Below are 13,565 nucleotides of genomic sequence, written 5' to 3'. Positions count from 1 at the left end.
CAAGAACTTTCGAATGTTCAGAATATAGACTAATAAGTATAACAAGTCATGTTACAAAATTATTACTGAGAATAATCCTAGAAAGAATAAAAGGCACTTTGTCAACAGAAACAGAAGACACTCAATTAGATTTTCAAAAAGACAAAGGTACAGAGAAGGGATTTTCAATCTGAAAACATGTGAAAGAAGCCTTGATAACCAGAAAAGCATATATTTTATTGATTACACCAAAGCATTTGATAAAATAGATCAGAAGAAATTAATACATATCCTACAGAATAATGGTCTAAAAAGGAAAACATCTACATATAATTACAAATATATAATGGAATCAAATAGCCTCAATAAGATACAAAATGTATATTCTGACAGCTTTGAAATAACAAAGGAGTAAGAAAAGGATGTGTCTTATCACACCTTTATTACATAATATATATATATATATATATAGTGAACAAATTTTTAAAGATATCGCAGAACTGAAGGATCTAAAAAGTCAGGGTAGGAATTTCAACAACTTCAGGTATGCAGATGACATAGTCCTTACTGCTGAATCTGATCTTCAAAACTTAGTCAGAAATTTACAACAGAAGCTTAGACATAGGATTAATTATTAATCTGAAGAAAACAAAGTGCATGATCATATCAAAAGAAAATTGAATAGGTTAAATCTTTTAATATATCGGAGACAAACATTTAAAGGAGGAGGAAATTCCCTTAAAGAAATAAAACAAATAGATAGCAAGAAAAGCCTTTGTTGATATGAAAACTGTTCTAACATCCAGAGACATCAGCATATACACAAGAAAAAGATTAATAGGGCTATATCTGGTCAATCCTACTCTACAATAGTACTCTAAATAAAGAAGTAGAGAAAAAATTAGAAGATTTTGAAATGTGGACCATCAGAAGAATGTTGAAAATATCATGGACAGAGAAAATGAAATACAAAGCTTTTTTCGTTTTTTTTCTGTGACCTGGTTGCCAACCTCCTTCGAGGGATGACACTTTTAGAAATAGAAACTTCAAGCACACACTTTTCAATAATGGGCAAGAATTTCAAAGAAGGTAAATAGTGAATCATTTAATATTTCACTTAAGTGAATAAAATTAAGTTCTTCAGTAAACGACTGTTATAACACATGAACCAGTGAATGATTCTTCACAACTACCTAGTTCTCTCCTTTCTAAGCAAAACAAAATAACACACATCTTAATTGAACTCGAAAGAGAAATTTCCAGAATATACCAGAGTCCACTTAAAGCATCATCTATCACCTTTCTGGTCAGCATGATGTAAACACATTCTCCTCACCAAAGGCCATTCCTTTACAGGTCTAGTTGGTCAGATATTAATAAAATTTGATATTTAGGATCTTTACAGAAATTTGTTAACGCATTTTAGTTTTGGTTTCAATGAGACAACTTGCAAGGGTAAAATTAAGCAAAATGTTTAGAAATACAAACTAATAATCACACTAATGATGGACTGGATATCACTAAATGTTGATCAACTAAAACTGTGCAGCATTATTCTTGTTTATACAGAACTATACAGTGGCAAAATGTTTTAGAAGGGTGCTGACCAGATTGTTTATACAGTGGCAAAATATTTTAGAAGCTTCTGACTATAAGTGCAAGTTTTTTTTTAAGTTAAAAAAAACCCTTCCACAAGTTTCATAACGAATGGCACAAAAGAAAGAAAAATCTTTGTGCCTCCACGTACATTTCTTTATTTTCAATTTCTAATCATCTCTTTTTTTTATTTTTGGTTTTTGTTTTCTAAAGAAATATTCCTAGCAAATACACACTATATTAATTCTCTCTCCTACAAACACACTCTACCCCAAAAAAGTAGCTTCATTGTAACAGAAACACATTCTAATTAACCTATTTCAAAATAACAAAAAATTATAGGATAAGTAAAATTATTCTAAGAAATGCCAAAGTTTATTCTTCCATTTTTTTATACCAAGAAAGAACTCATTTTAGTTTCTGGAATTTATTTCCAAGGAGAGAGTTGCTAATCCCTTATTCTTTCAATTTTTTGAAAATCACAAAGATAAAAATGTATAAATAAGAAATTGTGAAGCTTTGTACACAATCTGCATTTCAAACTAATGATTGTATGACACGGAATTTCCTTTGTTACTTGCGTTCACAAGCCCCCAGCTGTCAGACTGTGTTGCTGAGTGGATCCCATTGGGGGGAATGGGTATGTGTGTTAAGGCTTCAGATGAAAAACCATGATTTGGCTGTGGTGCAAGCCTATGCACCTAATCTGGAGTCAGAATACTCTGCCTTCCTAGAGGAAGTGGATGCTGCTTTTGACAGGGTGGCAGACATGGAATCAGTCCTGCTAATGGATGACTTCAATGCACATGTTGGAACAGATGACCAGACATGGAGGGGGTGTGGTTGGGAGGAACGGTGCCCCCGACCTTAACGTGAATGGGTTAAAATTACTGGACTTCTGCTGTACTAACAGCTTGTCCATAATGAATACCTTCTTCCAGCACCGAGAAGTCCATAAGTATACCTGGTACAGGGATACATTAGAACAAAAGTCTCTGATTGACTTCTTTATAGTCTCAGCAGACCTATTTTACTCAGTGTTGGACGTTCGTGTGAGAAAAGAGGCAGAACTGTCAACTGACCACCACCTTGTTGTGTGCACTCTACGGCTTCAGAAACCAGATGCTACCATCAACGCTGGTAGGCCTAAGCAGCTATACCGCGTGAAATGGGAGACATTGGAAAATGAGGTTGTGAGGAAGAATTTTGCAGATGACATTTCCTCCAGGTTCAAAGAGATTCCCAAGCACACTGCAGATGTTGAGGAGGAATGGAAGCTGTTCAGAACAGCTGTCACTGCCTCTGCACTCTCATGGTGTGGCAGAAAGCGGCTTGGCGTGGCAACGGGCAGTGAGAAAAGGACACCTTGGTGGAACCAAGGTGTCCTAAAAACTGTCCGGGCAAAAAAGGAGTCCTACCTAACATGGCTTAGAGTCAGGTCACCTGAGATGCGTTTGCGGTATGCTGAGGCACGAAAAGCTGCTGCTAAGGCAGTAAAGACAGCAAAGCAGAAGGCTTGGGAATCCTTTGGAGAAAGATTAGACTCATCCTATGCAAATGCAAACAAAGTATTCTGGCAGACCATCCACTACCTTTGAGAGAGGAAATCGTGCACAGCAAGGGCAATTAAGGCCTCTGATGGTGCACTTTTAACAACCGAGAAGGATATCCTCCACAGATGGAGGGAATACTTTGAGAGCCTTCTTAACCCAGGTGGCCCAGCAGTTGTGGACATCCAAGAGGTGCAGATCAGGGTAATGACTAGTCTCACAGCAGAAGAGGTCCATTTAACAATAAAATCGCTAAAATCGGGCAAGGCTGCTGGCGATGATGAAATTCGGCCCGAAATGCTAAAAGCCTTAAATCGAGACGGTGTTCTCTGGCTGACTCGAGTGTGTCAGGCTGCTTGGATATCTGGGCGAGCACCAAAGCAATGGCAGACAGGCATAATAATACCAGTCTTTAAGAAGGGAGACCAGAAGGATTGCAGTAACTATCGTGGCATCTCTCTGCTCAGCCTGCCTGGGAAAGTGTATGCTAAGTGCTTGGAAAGACGGTGCAGGAGCATAGTTGAGTCAAAGTTCCAGGAAGAACAATGTGGCTTCCGTCCTGGTAGAAGCACAACTGCCCAAATCTTCACTTTAAGGCAAGTCTTTGAGAAATCTTGGGAATATGCCAAGAATGCCTACACATGTTTTGTGGACTTGGAGAAGGCACATGACCGGGTCCCTCGGGATAAGCTTTGGCAAGTAGTACAGGAGTATGGAGTAAATGGTCAACTATTAGCTGTCATCAAGTCCCTGTATGAATGCCCAGAATTTTGTGTCAGGGTAAACAGCACAAAGTCTGAACCTTTCACAGTCTCCGTTGGCCTCCGTCAAGGGTGTGTTCTGTCACCCTTCCTTTTCATAATATTTATGGACTGGATTGATAGGCACAGCCGAGGCAGTGAGTGCATCAGAATTGGAAAATGTAGCATTGGACGTCTGCTTTTTGCAGATGACCTAGTTCTGCTTAGCTCTTCCATAGATGACCTTCAGCGGACCCTGGATAGGTTTGTAGCTGTTTGTGCAGACGCCGAAATGAAGATCAGTGTGGCCAAAACTGAAACATTTGTGGTCTCAAGACAACCATCCGAGTGCACTCTAAATGTAAGTGTAGTCCCAATGAGGCAGGTGGAGAAGTTTAAATACCTTGGGTCCATATTCACGAATGATGGAAAATGGGACGTAGAGCTAGATACTCGAATTGGCTTAGCAAGCTCAATATTGCAGGAGCTTGGCCATTCGTTAGTATTGAAGTGGGAGTTAAGCCAGAAGGCAAAGCTGGCTGTCTTCAATACAGTCTATGTCCCCATCCTCACCTATTGTCATGAGAGTTGGGTAATGACCGAAAGAATGCGGACACAAATCCAAGCAGTTGAAATGAGGTTCCTTCGAGGGGTTGCGGGGCTGACAAAACTCGACAGAGTCAGAAGCTCTGCAATTCGGGAAACCCTCAATACTCAACCGCTGCTTCTCCGTATCGAGAGATCACAGTTACGTTGGTACGGGCACCTGGTCAGAATGCCACAAGAGAGGCTCCCTCAGCAGGCCCTCTTTGCCAAGCCAGAGGGTGGGAGGCCACGTGGAAGGCCAAGGACTCGCTGGATAGATTATATCCAAAACCTTGGGTGGACACGTTTGGGAATCCCACCAGTACACCTGAGCTTGGTGGCAGAGGATCGTGACCATTGGAAGTTCCCCTTGCAGCTCTTGCCCCCACAACCCAATTAGGAAGAGTGAGCCTTGAAGATGTATGTATGTATTTGCATTCATCACCACCTGTACATATCAAAATTTTCATGATCTGACTGATAATTAGAACACACATGTAAACTTTTCTTTCTATGAAGTTGCATATACATTCCTTTCTCAAATTCATGGGAAGACTTAAAAGAATATAGAAAATATTAGGAAGGTGGCAAAATATTCTGGAGGCTACTGAAAAGGCTCAAAAAGAGAGGAAAGAGAACTGTAAAGAAAATCAAAAATGACAAAGGCAACATGAAAACTGAAGATAAGGACATCCTAGATGTCTGGAGTAATTACTTTGAAATATTGTTAAATGAAACAAGCAGTGACAGAACCATACTAGAACATTTTCAACAGAAATGCAAAAAGTAGTGCATATCAATACTTGGGGAAAGAACAAGCTGAACCCAGCTTGTTCTTTCTCCAAGTCACACGGGAATGACAAGGTGACCAGAGAAAAGCTTTTTAAAACACTACAATTATATGAGTTAAATGGAACATTATAAAGACCAACTTACAACTGTACTTAAGTTGTAAGTCAGCAGTTAGAAACGAAGGAAATACAGGAAGATGGTTTGATGTAAAATCAGGAGTAAGACAAGGATGCACATTATGAAAGAAAATGACAGTCTAAAATCAAAATTGGAGATGTCAAACTTAGCTCGCTTTGCTTTATGCACATGCTGTACTCCTAAACACATCTAGTGTAAGTCAGAAGGATTCTCTAAATTGAATAACAACTAACATATTTGGCATTAAATTCAGCAATAAAAAGACCAAAAACTATGAAAATAAGGAACATAGAAAACTTACTGAATTTGCCAGCATATAAGACGCACCTCCTTTTTTGACCACATTTTTTAAGAAAAAAACTTTAGCACTGAATATTATAATGAATTTACAGTATTTCAAATATAAAGTAATAAGTAGGTCTACTTTCGACAAATACCTAAGCCCTGTTTCCATGTTCTTTAGCATACGCAATCACATGTAGCTTGTATGCAATATTGTAGCAATACCGACATTTTTCAGCCATAATTTGCCAAGAAATTTAGAGAAAATTTAACGGCAGAAATTTATCACCGTTCACAACAACTGCGACAACAATTGGAAAGTTTAATAGAACAGGAACACAGCTGTGATTGTCGATGACAGTGCATGCGCATCCACTGAACTCCATGTAACTGGAATGCTCTCACACACCGCAAGGAAGCAAGAAAGAAATCGTGTAACTCAGAACAGAGAAAGTTTCCAGAAATGAAAGTAATATAAAACTGAGTATTGGCGTATTAGACGCATCCTGTTTTTCAGAGAAGCAACCTATTTTCAAAGAAAAAAGTGCGTCTTATACGCCGACAATACGGTAATTATAAAATCCAGCATTATTTCAAAGCCAAATCCAGAAACTATGAAATTTTCATTCGAAATTTGACGAGAGAGCTTACGGTCAAATTTTGTATGAAACTTTGATAGTTTCTGCATTCAGCTTTGAAATAATGGTGGGTTTAATATACACTTGATTTATATAATTTTGCATTACCAAAATGAAGCCTTTTGGCTCTTTATTTTAGTAAATAGAAAACTTGAGCTGCATTCTGAATGGAAATCCTATAGAACAAGTAAAATATTTCAGCCATTTAGGCACAGGTTTTAGTGAAGATGGCAAGTTAAATGAAAATAGACAACAGAATAAGCAAAAGTGGTATGGTAGGTAGCCAGATGAATAAATTTATATGGAATATGAGAGAGAAATTAGCCAAAACACCAAACTAACAGTATACATGACAGAGTTCAAAGCAGTTTTAAGTTATGGATCTAAGAGTTGGATTAGAAATAAAACACTTGATCAAAGACTAGAGACCACAGATATGAAGGTTCTGGGAAAAATTAATGAACACATGACAGAATCATATTAAAAATGAAGATATTAGAAAAGAACTTGACATTGTTAGCATTCAAGAATGTGTAAGCAGAGTTAATCTAAGGTGGTATTGGCCACTTAAATAGAATGAGTGAGGAAGGTTAGTAAAACAGGTGTTTGATGCCAAGATAGCAGGCAAGAGACTGAGAGGAAGACCAAAGTCTACATGGATTGATTCAGTCAGAAGTGCCTTAGAAGCACAAAATGTTAGATATGACAATACTGGAGTGTTCACAAGTAATAGACTAACTGAGGAAAATTGTTGATAGGAGATTAATAATAATGTAAACTCAATCATATAGTTCTGTCATAGTTACCTGAACACCCCTTGAAGGTACAGATCAGAAAATTGATGATATAGAGACCAATTTGTAAAATTCTGCCTGAGTGAGGTACACAGTCAAGTGACTTCTCATCTGACAATGAAGCACACAAACATATACAAGAATGAATTAATTAAATTCAAGTAATTTCACTTTTCTTATTAACAATTTTTTTCCAAATTAATTTGTCAAGTCTTTAATATGATCACATCTGATATTTTGGTCTCCTAAGGGACTTGCAGCATCAATCTGCTTATACCTTGGTCAATAACTTAGTTTTATTCCTGTTATCCAGACAAACACAGAATGTGCTAGTTTTCCTCTCTGTTTAAATAAATCATATTACTACTTCAGTTTAGCTCTGCTAATGCATTCGTGAATAATGATGTCAAATTCCTTTCTGTTAATATCTTCATTTTTAATATCCTCTCATTGATTCCGTCTGTGGTCAAACACCTGTTCTATACGTTCTGCTTGAGAATACAGTTGATTTTCCATGCTGCTGCCTATTTTCAGTTTGTCATTTTATTGCAGATTTTCACGCCAAACTTGTTAGTTTTTCATTTCAATAAATTATTCAATTTATAACAAAGGAGCCTAGAATTTACAGTTAAGGATTCATGAAGACCAGCACTGGATTTATTGAGGTATATAAATCCTGCACAAAGAAACACTTGAATGAATATTAATGCTTTGATTTTAATATCAGATTTAATGCAACTTCACTCAATAACACGATCATTATAATGATGAAAAACAGGCAAGATCATGTGCACCCTTATCGTAAACCTGATTTTACAAATCCAAACTCCAAAATTTTACAAATCCCAAACTGTTTTACAATTGGACAGTGTTATTCATCACTTGACCAAGTGGCAAATTGATGTTTTTTTGGGGAAAAAAGTCATGTTTTGTAAAATTTTCTTAGGAAGTTATTCCGTTTGGCATTTAATTCTTTGAAACAAAACTGTGAATATATAGACTCCTGCTTGGTCTCAATTTTTTATAGGTAGGTTACATCATTATGCGTCAGATGGCAACTAATCTCCAAAACATCAATTTGCTGCTTGGTCAAGCTGAAGATGTAGAATGTTTCTATGAAGACATTCAAAATGCACTAAACAATACTAAATCAGATGACATAACTATCATTATGGGAGATCTAAATGCTAAAGTAGGCTCAGAAAAGATCTCTGCCTGCATGGGAAACCAGGGCCTGGGACATAGAAATCCAAGAGATAAAAGATTAATACAGTTCTGTGAAGAAAATAATCTGGTAATAGCAAATACTTTATTTAGCCACCCTCCTAGAAGACTTTTACACATGGAAAAGCCCCAGAGACAGCTGTAGGAACCAGATTGACTATATAATGATTAAGAAAAGATTCCGGAATAACATCTTACAAGCCAAAACATACCAAGGGGCTGATATTTGATCAGACTACAACCCTGTGGTCATTAAAGCAACAATAAAATTAAAAAAAACAATGAAACCTCTAAACATAGAAAAATACAATCCCCTTAAAAATAAAGAAATATAAGATAAATTTTTAAAAGAAGGCACAATCTACTGCTGTTAATGTTCCCGATCCTGCCAAGTACCCTTGCCCTAAAGATGAGATCAAGGATAGATAACAGAAATTTAAAGAGGGCATAAAAAAGGCAGTAAAACAAACAATTCCCAAATTTGAGAAGAAAATGAGTAAACTCTGGATGAATGTTGATTCACCAAAGCCTAGAGCTCTTCCGGTGTTTGCTTTGCTTTCTCCGTTATCAAACCTTTTAATAATGTCAATTTTAGTATCAAAAGTAATAAGTTTTTCTTTACTCTTTTTCGAGGCAATAATACATGATACCATGGTTATCAAGGGTAATGCTTTACATAATTTGAAAATTATGTGATATGCGGATAGGCCGTAAGCGTAAACTGTAATACATACACATATACGTCTGTATGCGCCACTCTCTACTGATAAATTGAAGCACTGAGACCGGGTTACTAACGTTGGAGCACGACTCGTACCACATGATCTGATCGGTTTCATTGGCCAAGTCTAACGCTTTGCTTATTTTCAAACTTTTTGGGATGCACTAATCAAATTTCATACCGCATATATCAAGTTTATGGTCACAATAATTTTTTGTGCACTAATCAAAGCCACATATATCAAGGGATACCTGTATAGGATATATATGCTGTTCTGTATATAATGGCCCATTTACACACAATTGTAGAGTTTTGAAAAGATTTTCTCCTGGCACCTTATCCTATACCTTTTCCATATTTTACAAAACTAAAATACAGATCTTTGTTATTTTTCCATGACTTCTCATGGTAAATTTTCTCAAACTGTAAACCACACTTACCACACTGCAAAATGGCATCAGACTAGGCTAGTAAGTGGACAGTATACCAATGTACTGTGGGTTCAAATGCCATGCTTCATGGATCTTTGTGAAAGTAAATGATAGATGGTTTCAGTAAAAGCACCATGTCTAGTATCTAGAGCAGAGGACTTGGATTATCTAACCCTCAGCCTAACCACTACAAGGTTATGTGTCTTTTGTGAATGGGCGTTACATTAAAAAAAAGTACAGAAACATTTGTTTCTGTAGCATTTTCATAAAAATTTCATAGACAAAAAATACTTTTATTTCAATTTTGGTAGACTAGTTCTTTTTTAGAGATGCAAAACATCTCTTACTAGTTAAAGTTCAGACACAGAAAGAAAGCAACTTAAGTTGCAAGTTAGAGAGCAAATAACAAAAAAGTTGAAATATTTTATGCAAAATAAATAAATGGATATATAGTATATATATATTTAAAAAAAAATTTTAAATTATAAAGAAAAGAAAAACTTACTTGACTTCCAAGTTTAATAGTGATTGGAGTGGGATTCTTTTTTTCTTGGATTGTTCTGGCAGCACCAAATGTTCTTGAAAACCCTATGGAAATTTTCTGCTTCTTTGTGATCCCATCATCTGCTGCTCCCTCACCATTCCCACTATCTTCAGCCTTGTCTAATTTCCTCTTCTCTCCATCTGTTGCTATAGCAGTCGTGTCATCAGTTTGTCCCTCTGTATATGGCCTGTTGTCAGCCTGGTCCTGAGAGGTGTCCAAGCCTAGTCAAGGTGAAACACACTGGCAAATTTGAAATATGCCCTAATTAATGAACTGCTTGGTGACAGAAACAACCTAACCACCTCTCTTTTTCATTATTCCTGCCATTTAAAGTAAAAAAAGAAAATAATAATTTATAATTATTAAGAATTAAGACACAGTTCAAATAGAATTAGAATGAGTGATGAAGATTTACAGGTCAAAAGGAAAAGTCCAATAGGACTGCAAACTTGCACCTATAATACGATTCTTTCTGCAGGAGTTGTTCTCTTTTTTGAATGAGGCAAGATTTGATCTTTGCAATGCCAGCAAAGGTTGGTCGATTGGTAGAGCCTCTGCTACTAATGACTCACGCAAAAAGTTAAGTTTGAGCGCGGTTAGTAGTTGGAAGGGGATCAATCGTTCTATGCTGTTGGCACTCTCTCCCTCAATGAGTCTTTGGACTCCCTGGCGGTGTCACATAATAATAATAATAACTCAGATGTAAGATAGTCCAATGCTGATTATGCTTTCACAAGAGGTTCTACGTTGACTGTTTCTGATACAAAAAATAACCCGAAGTAAAGAAAAATGCAATGAAAATAGCGATAAACTTTCCTTTTTCTACCACAATAGTGTTAAAAACATCCCATAACATTCTTTGCTTTACTTTATGGTAGTATGCTAAACACTACCATGGAATATCTGCTATATCAATCCTTTGCAAATCTTTTCCAGCTTTCAAATTTGCAGTGATTTAATTAACTTACAAGCCATCCTTCAAGTGGTCTTTCTTTGGTTATTTTTCTTATTATGGATTTCTCAGATAAAAAACACTGGAATATTTCTTTGCGCTGCTTTATTGCATTCTGCTTCCACATTACCACTGAATGAGTGTCACACAAAACCCTCTCTAAATCTTCTCTAGCCTAGAAATTTGCAATTATTAATGATTTGCTTATTTTTTACATGCAAGCCATCATTCAAAATCTCCACTCACATTTTTCCCATTAATTCCTTTCTTGAGATAGCACACTAAGCTTCTTTTATATTTTTATATAAAATATTAAAATGACAAGTGAATTAGTGATTAAATACTGCATCTCAGTTGGCACCAAAATCTAAAGTTCATTGTTCAATATTAATAATCCAAGATTATCACAGATGTTTAATTTTAAGACATGATGTAGAGACCTCCCCTCCCCCCAACTAGCCACGAGTAATGATGTGAAGTCCTTTAAAAGTATGAAGGACAATTGGCAGAAGAAAAAAATTCAACAACCTTCACCACTCACTTTCACCTGAAAATAAACAATTCTTAAAACGAGTGAACCAACCATTACAATTTTAAATGCTGAGAATCATCCTGGCACTTTTGCTTAACATCTGCATAAAGACTATCTTTTGCTTAGATCACTGGCTTAAAAAAAAAGTCTTCATATCTGCTGTTCAATTTAATAACTGTTCCATTTCATAAAGGGCATGGTTTTGTAATTATTACTGAATTTAATGACATCCTTTCACATGTTCTTTTATATGATCAATACCTTTATTACAGTATTGTGTTCATGCTGAGAGAGAGAGAGAGAGCTCACACACCATTGTTCAAAACCTTTGTCTGACTTCATATTTCTTTTTCATCTCTAAATCAATTTCTCCCACATTTACAGATGATCACATTTATTGCCACTTTGTCTCTTTCCAGTCATGACATTACAGCCCTGAAAATCGCAAAAAAAACAAAAAACAAGTAGCAAGTATGATGTATAAGTTACAACTAGAATGTTGCCAACTGTTTAAACATTAGTTTGTGTGTTTAAATATGACAAAAAAGTTTGATAGTATCACATAAAAATTCTTCTGTTAAAAAAATTTGAATTGATGAGAAATGTTTCATAAGTCAAGGAGTAAATGTATTTGGTTTATTTTTTAAGTAAACAATTTTGCATTAAAAAGAAAGAAAACAGGAATATGAAAAGCCAATTCCTTGAAAACAAAGTGTGGCATGATGATGGAAAAATACATAAAGGGGCAAGAGGTAATATAGTAGTAGTAATTTTCAGAAAATAGTATTCTCAAAGCACAACAAATATGGAAATGATCTGATAAACGCAAACAAGTGTACTTAACCTTAACTCTATATGTCCAATTTAAATTTCAATAAAATTCAGACTATCAAATTTCAGCCAACTGTCTATCCAAACTATAAATTATGCTACTACAATCAAACTGATATAACTACAATTTTCAGTAAAAAAATTTACCAAATTTGGTGCACACAAGTGGAGTGTAATTATTATTATTACCCAAGACCTCATGGAGTCAAAGACTCATCTGGGAGGTCCTTTTATCATACACACACAGCTCATCATACCGTGCTTTGAACACATTCAAACTCCCCGCAGACACCACACTCTCAGGCATTCCAATCATTTACAACTCTGCACGAAAAAACCTGCCTCTCACTCCCCTAGTCACACCTTCTTTATACAGTTTCCAAAGATGACCTCTAGTTCTCCCACTATTTTCTGTAGAATTTCTCCAGCATTGATCCTATAACAACCCCTTACTAACTTGTAGGTCTCAATCATATCTCCCCTCTTCCTCCTGTCCACCAGACTATGCAAATTGCATCTCCTCAATCTTTCCTCATACTCGACATTCCAGAGGTCAGAAACTACCTTAGTCAGTTGCCTTTGGACCCTTTCCAACATCTCTTCCTCCTCCTGAAAACCAGGTGACCAAATCTGAGCACAATAGTCCATGTGTGGCCTAATCAAAGCCTTATACAACGGAACAAGAATCTCCCTACTTCTGCACGTCAGTGTGCTCCGCATCATTCCCAGAAGCCTTTGTGTTGTCTTCACGATTTTGGCTATGTGTCCCCTAAATTTCAGATCCTTATCCACTATCACCTCCAGATCTCTTATTTCTTCCACCTCCAACAATGTATCCTCACCAAGCATAAATTCTGCTTCCCATCTTTGTTTTCCAAATTTTAAAACCTTATATTTTGCAACATTGAACTCTGATCCCCATTTCCATGCCCAATCACTCAATTTATTCAAGTCTTCCTACAAGGTCACAACATCCTCACTAAATCTCAAAGCACAACAAATATGGAAATGATTCTGTTTGTGGACCTCACTAATAGGTCCACAAACAGAAGAACAAATCAACACTAATAGATGCATACACACAGCTGCTAAATACAGCAAATAAAAGCCACTCTTCTTCTAATGTTTTGTTAAGGAAGACAAATTCCTTTATGAATGGAAATTAGCTCTTAAAAAAGGTAGCAGTATGCAACTTACTTCACTCTTAACAGAATGCCAATAAAAACTTTTACACAA

General features: G+C 36.3%; 1 protein-coding gene across 2 annotated transcripts in view; it reads right to left on the bottom strand.

The window, feature by feature from the left end:
* Positions 1–13,565, bottom strand: part of LOC150094204 (PEST proteolytic signal-containing nuclear protein-like) — a 170,608-nt gene that overhangs the window by 114,711 nt on the left and 42,332 nt on the right. For both annotated transcript variants that reach the window (XM_090412131.1, XM_090412132.1), the window contains exon 2: positions 9,976–10,235. In XM_090412131.1, coding sequence (XP_090268257.1) covers positions 9,976–10,235 — 260 coding nt within the window. The remainder of the gene's footprint in view (positions 1–9,975; positions 10,236–13,565) is intronic.

Source organism: Typopeltis vanoorti, chromosome 22 (assembly GCF_054136105.1).
Source record: "Typopeltis vanoorti isolate ZY-2024b chromosome 22, IOZ_Tvanoo_1.0, whole genome shotgun sequence".
Taxonomy (NCBI): Eukaryota; Metazoa; Arthropoda; class Arachnida; order Uropygi; family Thelyphonidae; genus Typopeltis; species Typopeltis vanoorti.
Note: the sequence above shows the minus strand (reverse complement) of the source record. Positions and strands in the feature narration are given on the sequence as shown.